Here is a 17,390-nt window from a genome sequence, read left to right as displayed (position 1 = left end):
ACAAATCTGTGTTGGCTTTCATTTATTAACCCAAAGTTGATAGCTTTGGTCTTCCCAATATTTATCTGGAAGAAATTGTGATTCATTCAAGACTGGACAAGCAGTCTGACATTATAGAGACCGTGGAGGGGTCGAGAGAGGTGGCAGAGAGGGAGAGCTGAGTGTTGTCAGCATACTTGTGAAAGCTGACGGCATGTTTGTGGATGATATTGCCAAGATGCAGAATGTAAATGAGGAAGAAAAAAGAGCCAAGGATATGGATCCTTGAGGGAGTCTGGAGGTAATGATGTGAGCTGGAAAAATAAGCCATAGCTTGAGATGCTTTGATTATAATTGGATAGGCAAGAGAGGAACCAAGTGAGAGCAAACTCAATAGAAAGATGCTGAAGGACAGACCTAGGGGTGAAGATGCATAGCTTTTTGAAGGTTTCAGTACAGCTAGATCAAGCCAATAAAAAAAACAATTTGGGGTTTTATAAATAGGAGCATAGAGTAAAAAAGCAAATAAGTCATACAAAATGTGTACAAGGCAATGATTAGGTCCTGGTAAGAGTACAGAGTACTATGTGCAGATTTGGGTGCCCCATTATAGAAAGGCCAAAGCCGTAGAAGAGCGTACAATGTAAACTTACCAGGGACTAGAAACAATAGTTATGAGAAGAAACCTAAGATGCTGGAACTATTTCCACCGAAGTAGAGAAGGCTAAGAAGAGATTTAATAAGAGATTTAAAATCATGAAGGATTTATTTGGGTGAACAGAGCAAAATTATTTCCTCTGATTGGGCAGAATGATAGAAAATCTTTTTGCAGACATTTTAAAACATCGAATACTTCTCCACAGGGTGTGGTTGAAAGAAGAGTGAATAACAATTTGAAGTGGAGGGAGATACGGGGCTATGGGGAGAGAGCAGAGCAGTGGGATTCATTTTGGATTGTTTTAACAAAGCCATCACACATGATGGATCAAATGTCCACTTTCTATAGTGAAAACTTTTATGGAATCCTTTACTACAAATGGTTGTTGACGCTATGTCCAATCATTGCACTTCGATAAACACTGAGGAAAGAAATATTTAGTGAGTGAAAAGAGCAAGGGAAACAGGGATAGAGTGGAAGCTTCCCATGGGGGAGCTAATACCAGTTTAGGAATGATAGATTGAATGGTCTTTTTCTGTCCCAAGATTCGCATTATTTTATTCTATTTAATCTTGTATTTTGGTGTACACAGAGAGAAAAAAATGAAATCTCGCGTGCAGGAATTGGTAACTGCTTTAGAAAGAATGACAAAAAGCAGTGAAGTACGGCATCAACAGTCTGCAGAGTTTGTCAATGACCTCAAAAGAGCAAACAGGTATGTGATTTGGTACTGCAAAAGAATAGAACTGAGATTTAGATGTGGTACTTTTCCTAGCAAAGCAGTTGTTAATGTGTCATTTCAAGTCCTGCAAAATTAGCTGGTTGGGAGCAGGACTGGTGTTTCAGGGATGGATGTAAACTGAGAAATATCAAATATAAAGTTTAAATAGTGGACATCATCTAGACAGGAAGAAATCACATGACAGTTTTCATTTTCGCAGCAATGTAAACCATGTGAACTTAACCATCCCATGCTGTAAGGTCTCTTACGCTGGAGCTTACTTAAATTCTGCGAGAATCGATCCACGAGCTGACTCCCCACATTTGCACTGCTGAATTCAGCTCCTTTGTCTTTGTGGCAGAATTGTAGACCCAGGGCTAGAAATTGGCCAGGAATGCACATGTTTTACCGCCCTTTTTTTTGCGGGAAAAGTGTGTTTTTTGGCGCTAAAAATGTTTTCCATCATTTTGCAATATTGACCAGCGGTTTACCACCGGCGGTAAAAAATACTGTCCGCCTTTTTTTTTGGACCATTTTTGTGATGTCACTCGGCATCAAATGCTCTGATACCGCCGTTTTTCAAAAATTGGCCAATACCGTCATTTTTAAATACCGCTATTTTTAAATACCGTGGAAAAAAACGCCCAAAAAATGCAAGTCTTTCTGGTGGGATTCACAATGAAACCAACGCTAATGGTACCATCTTGAAAAACGGAGCAACAGTTCAGTGAATGAAAGCATTTGGAGGAAAGGCTGCGTTTTACACTTTGAGTGTTTTGTGAGTTTATATTTAGTTTTTAAGGAAATTAAAAAGAATGGGGCCTATGCTATCTCTGCCATTATTGCTGGCTGCTTTTTCTATGGAGTAGAGAACTGGAAGAAGGCTTATTCAACAGTATTATCAGTGTAAGCAAAGAGCTCACAGACTTATGGGGAGGAGGCCTTACCCCCCCCCCCCCCCATGAGTTTTCAGGGAACAGCGCTCATACCTGCACCTGTCTGAGGCACAGTGCGTTAGAAGGTTGCGCTTTCGAAAAGAGTTGGTCACAGGGATGTGTCAGCTCATAAAGGCAGACATACAGCTACAAGCGTGAGGAGGACTGCACTGCCCATTGGGGTGAAGGTGACTACGGCACTTTCCTTCTATGCTTCCGGCTCCTTTCAGGCATCAGCAAGGGACATATGCTCCATCTCGCAGTTCGCTACACATCGCTGCATTCGCCAGGTGACTACTGCACTGTATGCACGCAGGAAGGACTTCGTGGAGTTCTTTGAGGATGTAATGAACAGGATGGATAAAGGGGAACCAGTGGATGTGGTGTATTTGGACTTCCAGAAGGCATTTGACAAGGTGCCAAATAAAAGGTTACTGCACAAGATAAAAGTTCACAGGGTTGGGGGTAATATATTAGCATGGATAGAGGATTGGCTAAAAAGCAGAAAACAGAGAGTCGGGATAAATGGTTCATTCTCTGATTGGCAATCAGTAACTAGTGGGGTGCCACAGAGATCAGTGCCGGGACCTCAACTATTTACAATCTATATTAACGACTTGGAAGAAGGGACTAAGTGTAACATAACCAAGTTTGCTGACGATACAAAGATGGGAGGAAAAGCAATGTGTGAGGAGGACACAAAAAAATCTGCAAAAGGACATAGGCAGGCTAAGTGAGTGGGCAAAAACTTGGCAAATGGAGTATAATGTTGGAAAGTGTGAGGTCATGCACTTTGGCAGAAAAAAATCAAAGAGCAAGTTATTATTTGAATGGAGAAAAATTGCAACGGGACCTAGGGGTACTTGTGCATGAAACATAAAAGGATAATATGCAGGTACAGCAAGTGATCAGGAAGGCCAATGGTATCTTGGCCTTTATTGCAAAGGGGATGGAGTATAAAAGCAGGGTAGTGTTGCTACAGCTATATAAGCTATTGGTGAGGCCACACCTGGAATACTGCGTGCAGTTTTGGTTTCCATATTTACGAAAGGATATACTTGCTTTGGAGCCAGTTCAGAGAAGGTTCACTAGGTTGATTCTGGGGATGAGGGGTTGACTTATGAGGAAAGGTTGAGTAGGTTGGGCCTCTACTCATTGGAATTCAGAAGAATGAGAGGTGATCTTATCGAAACGTATAAGGTTATGAGGGGATTTGACAAGGTGGATGCAGAGAGGATGTTTCCACTGATGGGGGAGACTAGAACTAGAGGGCATGATCTTAGAATAAGGGGTCGGCCATTTAAAACCGATGAGAAATTTCTTCTCTGAGGGTTGTAAATCTGTGGAATTTGCTGTCTCAGAGAGCTGTGGAAGCTGGGACATTGAATAAATTTAAGACAGAAATAGACAGTTTCTTAAACATTAAGGGGTTATGGGGAGCGGGCGGGGAAATGGAGCTGAGTCCATGATCAAATCAGCCATGATCTTATTGAATGGTGGAGCAGGCTCGAGGGGCTGTATGGCCTACTCCTGTTCCTATTTCTTATGTTCTTACGTTTTTATAAACTTACCAATGACCATGGGAGGCACAGAATGAGAGGGCTTTAGGCTTTGCACGAATTGCAGGCTTCCCAAAGGTACAGGCTGCCATTGATTGTATGCACATCACTCTGCAAGCACCTTTTGAGGATCCAGAGCTTTACCAAAACCGAAAGGGATTCCACTCGCTGAATGTACACATCGTCTGTGACCATACTCAGTGCATCATGGCAGTAAATGCATAATTTCCAGGGAGCATCCATGATGCTTTCATCTTGCGTGAGAGCACTGACTCTCAACTGTTTGAGCGTCAGCCAGAAGGCCGATGCTGGGGTCAAAGGTTGTGGGCTCGCCACCTGGTTCATGACCCCCTTCCGCAACCCTCAGACAGAAGCCGAGCATCGCTATAGCAGCCATATGGCCACACACAACATTGTCGAAAGGGCTTCCGATGCCTGGACCACTCTGGAGGCTCCCTGCAATACTACCCTCAGCAGGATGCTAAGTTCATTGTGGTGTGCTGCATGCTACACAATTTAGCCATCGTGAGGGGACAGGATTTACCACTGGGGATTGCAGAACCACCTCAGGAGAGAGGGAGGGAGGAGGATGAGGAACCCATGCCACCACCAGCACCCCCACGACGACAGGGGAGGAGGTCTCGTGGAGCTTTTCCCACTGCAAAAGCCTTGCATCAGCAGCTGATAATTCAACGCTTTGCATGAAGGCTGAATGGCACATTTCATCATTGACTGCCCACTCTATCCCACCATGTTGACTATTTCCCCTATTCTGCAAAGGAGACACTGCACAAGTTTGGTTTAGGTGAAAAAATAAATTTAAATGTATTAAACATTTGTACAGTTGTACATGAATGAAACTTTGTAAATGTTAATTTAGTAACTTCAATAACATTTTTGAGTGTTAAAACTTTTGAAATGTAAACTTTACTTAAATAACAGCAAAACAACAACCCCTGCACCAAACATCATTCAGCTGCAGCCACCTTTACCAACACCCTAATTTCTACCCGCCCGCCCCCATCCATTGTTGCCCTTGTCCACACCCCTACCCCTGGTGGTCCCAAGATGTTTATTAGCAGTGCGGACAAGGTGTTGCTGTTGTTGGGGGACAGACGTAGGAGACGCCATTCGAAGCCCTGGAGAAGCTAGGGCTGTGGAAGGCCTGGCTTCTGAGTAGCAAGCCTGTTGCTCAGCCTCACCACTCACTGGTTTTGTCAGTCTGGGTGGCATGACACTGGGGACTGCAGTGCCATGAGTCGAGACCGTCAACTACCGCTGGACACTGACAGCCTCGGTGTTCTCCCGCGTTGCAGCTACTAGCTGCGACATGCCCTCCTTTATTTCCGCAGATAGTATTGCAATGTTTGTGGAGATCTCACCCATGCCCTCGAGCAGCTGTTGGCTGAGTTTGATGCTCTCCCCAGACAGTCCCATCAAGTCCATTTGCTTGTCTGCCTGCCTTTCGGCAGAGCGGCTTTGCCGACTCAGCCTCCGCACAGACAGCATACAGGCTTCTGCCCTGGGTGTGCTTTGCTGCAACCCACTGGGACCCGGGGCCTCGGATGCTGGATAACCATGGAATGTGATGTCCTCCTCCGATGAACTGCTACCTGCAGCTAAAGTGGTTAGTGCCTGCGTGGGCTCCCCCACACCCACCCCCCTCCTCCGGCGCCTCCTCCTGTGAAGGTTCCTCAGCAGGGCTGAGGTCAGTGTCCTTGACCATGGCATGTATCGAGCTGTGGGATCTTCCTCTGCTGCAGTTGATGACTTGGAATCCACACCTGCAAAATAGAAAACAACAGACGACTGGTTAGCAGCAGGGGAGGGGGCAGGGTGACATCAGGAGGCTCACATAGCGCAGGCTCATTTGAAGGACCACCACTACTGCATTACATGTCAACGACTGACAGTACATTGCATTAATTGAACCCTAGCCCGTAGATCAGTACATCGCATAAACCGAAGCCTAGCCCATAGACAGTACATAACATTGAGCCAACTCAGATCATGGATTTTGCAGGACTTACCCTCACTCTCCAACATGGGTCAGCATCCCCACAGGTAGTCGATCTCTGCGAGGCATCCAGCAGACTGCCACGCAACTTTCAAAGTGGGTGAGTGGGACCAGTTTTGCCGGACCGCTGCCTGTTTTCTGCTGCTCTTGGCGGTTGTGGGACAACTTTCCCTACAAAGACGATGATACAATTTTTTAACAGAGGGCCCTTCTGCTCTTGTGGCACAAACAGATTGTCATCAAAGCACTCATACCATACAGTGTGCATTTAATACAGTCCTCTGTTTAATGGCTCTGGCAGTTGCACGTGGTTAATCAGGAAAACATTGAAATGCAGAAACATCTTTTAAGATGTCAAAATTCAATCTTTATGATGTGTGATGAGCATTCATGGCAAATAAGTTTCAACACTAAGCCTAGCGATATCAACATGTGTCACATTTACAATTTAAATAATTGGAGTGCATAAATAAAAATATTACTTATTCTCACAACCCTGCAATGGTCATTCCACCTCTTCCTGCACCGGACATGGTTCCTCTGGATAGAGCCCACTGAGGAAACCTGCTCAGCCACACTTTTCCACACACGTTTTATAGCAGATGGGTGTAGTTTTCCACAACCCTTCCTCGAGATCTCCCCCCATCTGCTTTCTACAGCAGTGATCAGCGCCTCATTTGCATCTTGAGTGAATTTCCTGGCCCACTTCCTTGCTGAATCACCCTGCATTTTTAATTTTTGATGAACTGTGCTGATGTTTAAAATCACCCTCAAAAATCGCTGATTCAGCCCTGGGTGTACTGCGCATGCCCTGAACATGACCTGAAGATGCCAGAAGGATCAGAAGAAAAAAACGGGGTGGGGGGGGTGGAATTTGTGCCTGCGCAGAACGGGTGGTTTTGTTACCAGTGCAAAATTGAGTTTTGGCACACAAAACAGCACAATTTTACAGCTATATCGATCGTCAAAAAGCGTTTGACCAATTTTGCGCAGTTATTTTTTGACGCTATTTCGGCACTAAAAAAAGACATTAAATGTGATTAGCGCAAAAAACTGATGCTAGCGCTATTTGGCCAATTTGTAGCCCATTCGTGGGTCTACAATTTTGCCCTGTGATAATGGAACCTAATAGAGTAATGTAAATAGCTCATGGATGACAGACCCAGAATCCAAACTAAACAGGCATCCTTGCAAAAGCGTAGAATGTATAGCATAGAAACATGCCACATGCCACAACTCTACAAAGAAATTCCTCCTAGATTCTTTATTTGATCTGTTAGTGGCTATGTTACATTTATACCATTACAGGTGAAAACAGTTTTGTCTACTTCCACCCTTTCAAACCCCTTCAAAATTTTAAAGACTTCTATGAGGTCTCTTCTTGGTGTTCTCTTTTCCAACCTGCTCAATTTTTTCTCTCAATCCTTTCTGTCATGTATGTAACCACAATGTAACACCACTGTATTACTGTATACACTCAACCTAGATGCACACCTTGACCACAAGGGGTGAACTGGTGGGAGACACTCCTTACCTGATCATTCAGGTATAAAAAGGGAGGTCCCACGCAGGGTGGTCATCTTTGGAGTCCTGTGAATAAAGAGTTCAGGTCACAGAGTGACCTTGTCTCCAGAATGTGCCTCATGTGGTTTCATACTGTAGAGTAAGGACTTTACATTGGTGACGAGAAACGGGAATTCACAACCCACGAGAATGGCCACTGGTTGCACAGAGGAACGGTACTGTGTTGGGGAAGACTGGGACGATTTTGTCGAGAGGCTTCAGCAAAGCTTCGTTACGAAAGAATGGATGGGGGATGCAGCGGCCGACAAGCGAACGGCTCATCTCTTGACCAGCTGCGGACCAAAGACTTGCGTGCTCATGAAGGACTTACTAGCACCCGAAAACCCGGCGGACAAAACCTTTGAAGAACTTAGCAAATTGATCGGGGAGCACCTCAAACCGGTGAATAGCATACATATGGCCCGACACAGATTCTACACCCACTGACGCCATGAAGGACAGAACATGCCAGACTTCGTAGCGGACCTCCGGCATTTGGCCAGCCTCTAAGTTCACAGACGCCTGCAGGGGGGAGATGCTAAGGGACTTCTTTATCGAGGGCATCGATCATGTGGGAATTTTCCGCAAATTAATTGAGACAAAGGATTTGACCTTGGGAGCGGCGGAGTTGATGGCTGAAACTTTCATGGCGGGGGAGGAAGAGACGAAAATAATATACACGCGCTATTCTGCCTCTAACGCGCCAATGGATCAGGGAGTCAACATCATCAATGCGACGCAGAGTCCCGCAGGCAGGGGCAGTCCGAAGCAATAGACCCCAGAGCAGGACTTCAACAGAGACAATGGCAGGCTGAACGGACATTCACGCCACCACAGTGGACAATGCGGCCCGGGATGGGGCCATTGACACCCACTAATAGGGTACTTAAGAGCAGTCAAAGGGACAGTCAGCGTGGAATGCCTGGCCATAGCCCTTTTGTTCCCAACAATGGAAACTTTAACTCATGCTGGAGGTGTGGGGGAAAACACTTAGTGAGATCTTGTAGATTTCAACAGGAAGCCTGCAACCAGACTAATATATGAGGCGGATGGACCAGAAGAGGGTTTTTTGAGGCAGGATGACCTTTGGGGCAAATCGATGGACACCGAGGTGCAGCGGGTCCATGTGGCGAATATTCACAGTTCATACACCAAAACGCTACCAATGATGATGAGGGTTTTATTAAACTGTATCCCTGTACGCATGGAGCTGGACCCTGGGGCCAGCCAGTCGCTCATGGGCGTTCAGCAATTTGAGAAGCTATGGCCACTTAAAGCCAGTAGACCCAAATTAGCACGTGTTGACACACAATTACGGACTTACACTAAAGAAATAATTCCGGTGCTAGGCAGTGCAATGTTGGCTGTCACACACAATGGGTTAGTGAATCGGCTACCGCTTTGGATTGTCCCGGACAATGGTCCCACACTGTTGGGGAGGAGCTGGTTAGCCGAGATGAACTGGAAATGGGGGATGTTCACGCAATGTCATCTATGGAGCGAAGTTCGTGCTCACAAGTCCTACAACAATTCGATTCACTATTCCAACCTGGCGTCAGGACTTTCAAAGGCACTAAAGTAGTGATGCACATCACCCTGGACGCCAGGCCAGTGCACCACAAAGCCAGAGCGGTGCCGTATGTGATGCGGGAAAAGATCGAGAGTGAATTGGACCGGCTGTTGAGGGAGGGCATCATCTCGCCTGTCGAATTCAGCGACTGGGCGAGCCCCATCGTTCCCGTACTAAAAGCGGATGGCTGTGTCAGGATCTGTGGCGATGACAAGGCCACCATCAATCGGGTGTCCTTACATGATCAATACCCGCTCCCAAGAGCGGAGGACCTTTTCGCCATGCTGGCAGGCGGCAAGCTGTTCACCAAGTTGCACCTCACTTCAGCCTATATGACCCAGGAACTGGCCGACGAATCTAAACTACTGACCACCATCACCACGCACAAGGGATTGTTCGTTTATAACAGGTGCCCGTTTGGCATTCGATCAGCGGCCGCGATTTTTCAATGAAACATGGAAAGCCTGCTTAAATCCATTCATGGAACGATCGTATTCCAGGATGACAAAGTCCTTACTCTACAGTATGAAACCACACGAGGCACATTCTGGGGACAAGGTCACTCTGTGACCTGAACTCTATTCACAGGACTCCAAAGACGATGACCCTGCGTGGGACCTCCCTTTTTATACCTGAGTGATCAGGTAAAGAGTGTCTCCCACAAGTTAGCCCTTCATCAGGCACACGGAGTATGCCCTGAGGAGGTCAGACCGTTCCACAGACGGATGGATGAGCTCTCTATCCAAGACGACTGCCTACTATGGAGCAGCCGGGTAGTTATGCCCCAGAAGGGCAGGGAGGCATTCATCAGGGAACTCCACAGCGAGCACCCCAAGCATTGTGCTGATGAAGGCCATTGCCTGGTCACACGTTTGGTGGCCTGGAATTGATTCAGACCTGGAACACTGTTCGCAGGTGCACGACGAGTGCCCAGCTGAGTAATGCCCCCAGGGGGGCCCCGCTCAGCCCGTGGCACTGGCCCACCAGGCCATGGTCACGCATTCATGTTGATTACGCGGGCCCGTTCATGGGTAAGATGTTCCTTATTGTAGTAGATGCGTACTCGAAATAGATTGAATGCATCATTCTGAATTCATGCACGTTATCCACCACCGTGGAAAGTCTACGTGCGATCTTGCAACCCATGGCTTGCTGGACATCCTGGTTAGTGATAATGGCCCATGTTTCACAAGCTACAAATTCCAAGAGTTTATGTCGGGCAATGGCATCAACCGCGTCAGGACTGCGCCGTTCAAGCCGACCTCCAATGGCCAGGCGGAACGTGCGGTCCAAATCATTAAGCAAGGTATGCTCAGGATTCAAGGGCCCTCCCTACAGTGCCGCCTATCTCATCTCCTGCTGGCCTATAGATCCCGACCGCACTTGCTCACGGGGGTCCCGCCCGCAGAGCTACTAATGAAATGGACACTCAAAACTCGGTTATCCCTCATTCACCCAGTCCTGACCGACATAGTTGAGGGCAAGCGCAAGTCACAAAACGAGTACCATGACCGTAATGCGAGGGGGAAATGTATCGAAATAAATGATCCTGTATTCGTCCTCAATCATGCCATGGGGCCCAAATGGCTTGAGGGCATTGTAATTGACAAAGAGGGGAATAGGGTCATCGTGGTAAAACTCAACAATGGTCAGATATGCTGTAAGCATCTGGACCAAGTTTTTAAAAAAAAGCTTCAGCATCGACACGGAGGAACCTGAAGAAGACCATGAGATGGAGCGCTCAACACTGCCAGTGAACGAGCAGCAAGAGCAAACAGAAGAATTTACAGTCCCTGCGGGCAGCCTGGACAGGCCGGAATCACCACACGTGACAGACACTCACGTCAGTGTCCAACAACCAGAGCCCCAACTGCGGCGCTTCACGAGGAAGCGTAGACCACCTGAAAGACTAAACCTATGATTCCAATAAGACTTTGTGTGGGGAGGTGATGTCATGTATGTAACCACAATGTAACACCACTATATTACTGTATACACTCAATCTAGATGCACACCTTGACCACAAGGGGTGAACTTGTGGGAGACACTCCTTACCTGATCACTCAGGTTTAAAAAGGGAGGTCCCACGCAGAGTCATCGTCTTTGGAGTCCTGTGAATAAAGAGTTCAGGTCACAGAGTGACCTTGTCCCCAGAATATGCCTCGTGTGGTTTCATACTGTAGAGTAAGGACTTTACACTTTCAGTTCTGGTAACATCTTTCTAAAGTTTCTCCGGTGCTTCAGTATACTTTGTGTAGTATGGAGACCAGAATTGCACAGTATTCCAAGTGTAGTCATAGAAACATAGAAAATAGGTGCAGAAGTAGGCCATTCGGCTCTTTGAGCCTGCACTGCCATTCAATAAGATCATGGCTGATCATTCCCTCAGTACTTCTTTCCTGCTTTCTTTCTATACCCCTTGATCCCCTTAGCCGTAAGGGCCATATCTAACTCCCTCTTGAATATATCCAATGAACTGGCATCAACAACTATCTGCGGCAGGAAATTCCACAGGTTAACAACTCTGAGTAAAGAAGTTTCTCCTCATCTTAGTCCTAAATGGCCTACCCCTTATCCTAAGACTATGTCCCCTGGTTCTGGACTTCCCCAACATCGGGAACATTCTTCCCGCATCTGACCTGTCCAGTCCCGTCAAAATCTTATACGTTTCTATGAGATCCCCTCTCCACCTTCTAAACTCCAGTGAATAAAGGCCCAATTGATCCAGTCTCTCCTATATGACAGTCCAGCCATCCCTGGAATCAGTCTGGTGAACCTTCGCTGCACTCCCTCAATAGCAAGAACGTCCTTCCTCAGATTAGGAGACCAAAACTGAAGACAATATTCCAGGTGAGGCCTCACTAAGGCCCTGTACAACTGCAGTAAGACCTCCCTGCACCTATACTCAAATCCCCTCGCTATGAAGACCAGCACACCATTTGCCGTCTTCACCGCCTGCTGTATCTGCATGCCAACCTTCAATGACTGATGAACCATGACAACCAGGTCTCGTTGCACCTTCACTTTTCCTAATCTGCCGCCATTCAGATAATAATCTGCCTTCGCGTTTTTGCCCCCAAAATGGATAACCTCACATTTATCCACATTATACTGCATCTGTCATGCTTTTGGCCACTCACCTAACCTGTCCAAGTCACCCTGCAGCCTCTTAGCGTCCTCCTCACAGCTCACACCGCCACCCAGTTTAGTGTCATCTGCAAACTTGGAGATATTACACTCAATTCTTTCATCTAAATCGTTAATGTATATTGTAAAGAGCTGGGGTGCCAGCACTGAGCTCCGCGGCACTCCACTAATCACTGCCTGCCATTCTGAAAAGGACCCGTTAATCCCAACTCTCTGCTTCCTGTCTGCCAACCAGTTCTCTATCCACGTCAGTACATTACCCCCAATACGATGCGCTTTGATTTTGCACGCTAATCTCTTGTGTGGGACCTTGTCAAAAGCCTTTTGAAAGTCCAAATACACCACATCCACTGGTTCTCCCTTGTCCACTGTGCTAGTTACATCCTCAAAAAATTCCTAAGATTCGTCGAGCATGATTTCCCTTTCATAAATCCATGCTGACTTGGACCGATCCTGTCACTGCTTTCCAAATGCGCTGCTATTTCATCCTTAATGATTGATTCCAACATTTTCCCCACTACTGATGCCAGGCTAACCGGCCTATAATTGCCTGTTTTCTCTCTCCCTCCTTTTTTAAAAAGTGATGTTACATTCGCTACCCTCCAGTCCATAGGAACTGATCCTGAGTCGATAGACTGTTGGAAAATGATCACCAATGCATCCACTATTTCTAGGACCACTTCCTTAAGTACTTTCAGGCCCCGGGGATTTATCGGCCTTCAATCCCATCAATTTCCCATCTAATAAGGATATCGTTCAGTTCCTCCTTCTCACTAGACCCATTGTCCCCTAGTACATTCAGAAGGTTATTTGTGGCTTCCTTCGTGAAGACAGAACCAAAGTATTTGTTCAATTGGTCTGCCATTTCTTTGTTCCCCATTATAAATTCACCTGAATCCGACTGCAAGGGACCTACATTTGTCTTCACTAATCTTTTTCTTTTCACATATCTATAGAAGTTTTTGCAGTCAGTTTTTAGGTTCCCTGCAAGCTTCCTCTCGTACTGTATTTTCCCCCTCTTAATTAAACCCTTAGTTGTCTTCCTGTTGAATTCTAAATTTCTCCAAGATTCTAACCAAGAATCTTACCAAGATTCTATATACATTTAACATTACCTCCCTGGTTTTGCATTCTATTCCTCTAGAAATGAACCCCAGTACTTTGCTCTCTTTTTGGCCTCATCAACTTGTGTTACTACTTTTAATGATTTATGTATCAGTATTCCCAGATCACTATGCTTCTCTAACCCATTTATTTTCTTAGCTTCCAAGGAATAATTTAGATCCTTATTCCTCCTGCCAAAATTAACCACCTCAAACTTTGCTATATTGAATGTAATTTGCCATTCATCTGCCCACTCTGCAGGCCTGTTTGTTTTCCTGTATTTTGGTGCAGTCTTCCACTTTATTAGCTATACCCCAAACTTGGTATCATCTGCCAATTTTAACATCATACCTCCATTTATGTATATGGTGAACAACAGTGGTCCCAGCATGGATCTCTACCACTTCCTACTTTCTGCTAGTCTGATTCTCCCATAATCCACAGCAGTTCTACTGTTGTTGCAAACTAGCATTTCTGTTTTAATTTCTTTCTATCTATGTTTGTGCTTCTTGTCTTGATGTACATCATCTTGTGATTTCTCTAATATAAAAATATGAGATTTTCTTCTCTCTCACCTCCTTTCCCAAAGGCACTGCATTTTGCTTTGGTATAGTTCCCTGGGCACTGGCAGCTCTCTGGTACCGTGTCCATGTGCATTCATAGAGCCTAGACAATGGGCGTCACCAGCCTATTTGGCCAAGCTTGATCTTGCTCACATTTCACATCGACACATTTTCCAGTAGAGTCAAGATAACAATCAAAAGCAGCAAGCCTGACTGAGTTACTTCTCTATGCCCATCCCTTCCTAGGGTGCTGAGGCCAGTTGTAGAACCCCAACTATTGTCATGGCTAATATTCTACTGGCCAGTCAGCACAGACTACAAATAGGACCGAGACCTTCTGGTCTGTATGGCTTTGTGCCACACTAAGCATTGCCTCTATCCAATGGTGATAAAAGCTGGGGTGGGGGGGAAGGCAAACTTTCAAAAGAATTTCTTATTTCTCAGAACACACTGCTATGACCTCAATTTGTGGAATTGTATGTCACAGTGGGGTTAGCACTCTGTCCTTTTCATCTTTGAGCCAGTCCGTTGGAAAGAAGGTTGTCTTGTGTACTGGGTACGGTAGCATATTGGTTATGTTACTGGACCTGTAATCCAGAGGCCTGGACCATAGATGTGATTTCAAATCCTACCATGGCAGCTGGGGAATTTAAATTCAGTTAATTAAATACATCTGGAATAAAAAGCAAGTATCAGTAATGATGACCACAAAACTAGCGGATTGTCGTAAAAACCCATCTGGTTCACTAATGCCCTTTAGAGAAGCAAATCTGCTGTCCTGGTCTAGCCTATATGTGACTCCAGACCCACAGCAATGTGGTTGACTTTTAACTGCCCTCTGAAATGGCCTAGCAAGCCACTCAGTTGTACCAAACCGCTACGTAAAACAATAATAAAACCGGACGGACCACCCAGCATCGACCAAGGCACCAGTTTTGGACACGACAGCCCAGTTGGCCTGGCAGAGTCCTCCTCACTAACATCTTGGGACTTATGCCAAAATTGGGAGAGCTGTCCCACAGACTAGTCAAACAACAGCCTAACAGCCTGACATAATCATACTCATAGAATCAATCAAACCTTTCAGCCAATGTTCCAGACTCCTCCATCATCATCTCTGGATATGTCCTGTCCCACTGGCAGGACAAACCCACCAGAGGTGGCGACACGGTATGCAGTCGGGAAGGAAGTGGCCTTGGGAGTCTTTAACATTGACTCCAGACCTCATGAACTCTCATAGTTTGAGGTCAAGCATGGGCAAGGAAAGCTCCTGCTGATTACCACCTACCCCATTCCCTCAGCTGATGAATCAGTACTCCTCCATTTTGAACACCACTTGGAAGAAGCACTGAGGATAGCACAAAATGTACTCTGGGTGGGGGACTTCAATGTCTATCACCGAGTAGCTCGATAGCACCACTACTGGCTGAATCCTGAAGAAGATAGCTGCCAGATTGGGCCTGCAGGAGATGGTGAGAGAAATAAAGGAAGATGGTTGTTGGAGGCCAATCATCTCCACCCCAGGACATCACTGCAGGAATTCCTCAGGACAGTGTCCTAGGCCCAACCATCTTCAGCTGCTTCATCAATGACCTTCCCTCCATCATAAGGTCAGAAGAGGGGATGCTCGTTGATGATTGCACAGTGTTCCATTCCATTCGCAACTCCTCTGATAATGAAGCCGTCCGTGCCTGCATGCAGCAAGACCTGTACGACATTCAGGCTTGGGCTGATAAGTGACAAGTAACATTCGCGCCAAACAAGTACCAGGCAATGACTATCTCCAACAAGTGAGAGTCTAACCACCGTCCCTTGACATTCAACGGCATAACCATCGCCAAATCCCCCACCATCAACATCCTGGGGATCACCATTGACCAGAGGCTTAACTGGACCAGCCACATAAATATTGAGGCCACAAGAGCAGGTCAGAAGCTGGGTATTCTCCAGCGAGTGTCTCACCTCGACTCCCCAAAGCTTTTAAACCATCTACAAGATATAAGTCAAGAGTGTGATGGAATACTCCCCACTTGCCTGGATGAGTGCAGCTCCAACAGCACTCAAGAAGCTCAACATCATCCAGGACAAAGCAGCCCATGTGATTGGCACCCCATCTACCACCTTAAACATTCATTCCCTCCACCACTGGCGCACCGTGGCTGCAATATGTACTATCTACAAGATGCACTGCAGCAATTCGCCAAGGCTTCTTCGACAGCACCTCCCAAACCCGCGAACTCTACCACATAGAAGGATGGCAGCAGATGCAAAAGAACACCATCATTTCCGAGTTTCCCTCCAAGTCACACACTATCCTGAATTGGAAATATATTGTCGCTGGGTCAGAATCCTAGAACCCCCTCCCTAACAATATTGTGCGTGTACTTTCACCGCACAGACGGCACCGATTCAAGAAAGCAGCTCACCACCACATTCTCGAGGGCAATTGGGGATGGACAATAAATGCTGGCCTTGCCAGCGACGTCTACATACCTGGAACAAAATTTTTTTTTAAAGGAAGTTAACTTCTGTGGTTCGGATTAAAGCATGCTGTTGAGACCGAGTATAAGGAGCTTTGCTTTCAACCCAGCTGATATACGAGACTGGGCAGCAAAAATAAAATCAACTATATAAGTGAAAAGAAAACACATCCTATGAAAATTGAAAATGCACAATGTAAAAATCATAAGTACCTTTTATTGGACTCAATTGTCCCCAAGCCCATTTTCTGGCATATTGCCAGAGTTATGCCAGGATTTCTAGGCCAGAACTATGCCAGAAATATTTTTCCAAAGTTTCCCCGATCTGTAACTCGAATTTGGAGCCGCGCAGCGTGCCCAGTCGGAGGGTGGAGCCTGCTGTCTGCGCCTTTTGCGCGGGAAAAAAAACTTGCGCTTTTGACGTCGCTCCAATGGACGCGCATGCTCAGTACAGCTCGGATTTGGCAATCGGCCATTTTTAAAGAGTCAGTTGTGTGTGTGAGAGAAGGAGTGCTATCTCTCCCTCCTCTCTCCCACTCCCCCACCACGGCTTGTTTTTTAGCTGAACCCCAAATCCCCAGGTCGCCTCGAGCCCCTTGCCTGTGCTGGTCCAGCTCCAGTTCCAGCTCCAGCTCCCCCACACACTCCCAGCCCCGAGTGCCTTACTAGTCCCAGTCCCCAGTCCCTAGCCTAGGCCGAAGGGCTTGCCGATCCGCTCCCTGGCCCGAGTGCCCTCCCGGTTCCGCTCCCCGCCCAGACCAAAGGGCTTGCCGGTCTGATCCCCGCCCCTATCCCAGGCCGAATGGCCTCCTCCTTCCCAGTCCCCGTGCCTAACTACACCCGAAAGGTTCACCTCACTCCCTCTCTCTTCGTCCGGGCATTTGCTGCACTTACCTGCGCTGATTTCTTTAACTCCGGAAGGTTTTTCTGCAGAGGCCACATACGCTGGCCTAAGCAGAACTGGAGTAACTCTCAGCTGGCCAAACTTGCCTAAATGGCCAGAATTGGCGAAGGTGACAGATTATGCCCCCTTTGGCTGACAAAAAAAATGTACCTAAAAAAATCGTTACTAACTGAGTTATGCTGGTGCAAAT

General features: G+C 46.5%; 1 protein-coding gene across 4 annotated transcripts in view; it reads left to right on the top strand.

The window, feature by feature from the left end:
* mcc (MCC regulator of WNT signaling pathway) overlaps positions 1 to 17,390 on the top strand; it is a 448,431-nt gene that overhangs the window by 417,674 nt on the left and 13,367 nt on the right. For all 4 annotated transcript variants that reach the window (XM_070883758.1, XM_070883750.1, XM_070883778.1 and 1 more), the window contains one exon: positions 1,230 to 1,352. In XM_070883758.1, the coding sequence (XP_070739859.1) occupies positions 1,230 to 1,352 (123 nt within the window). The remainder of the gene's footprint in view (positions 1 to 1,229; positions 1,353 to 17,390) is intronic.

The sequence above is a fragment of the Pristiophorus japonicus genome, chromosome 1 (genome assembly GCF_044704955.1).
Source record: "Pristiophorus japonicus isolate sPriJap1 chromosome 1, sPriJap1.hap1, whole genome shotgun sequence".
NCBI lineage: Eukaryota > Metazoa > Chordata > Chondrichthyes > Pristiophoridae > Pristiophorus > Pristiophorus japonicus.
The sequence above is the reverse complement of the archived record's forward strand: the minus strand, read 5'-3'. Positions and strand labels throughout refer to the sequence as shown.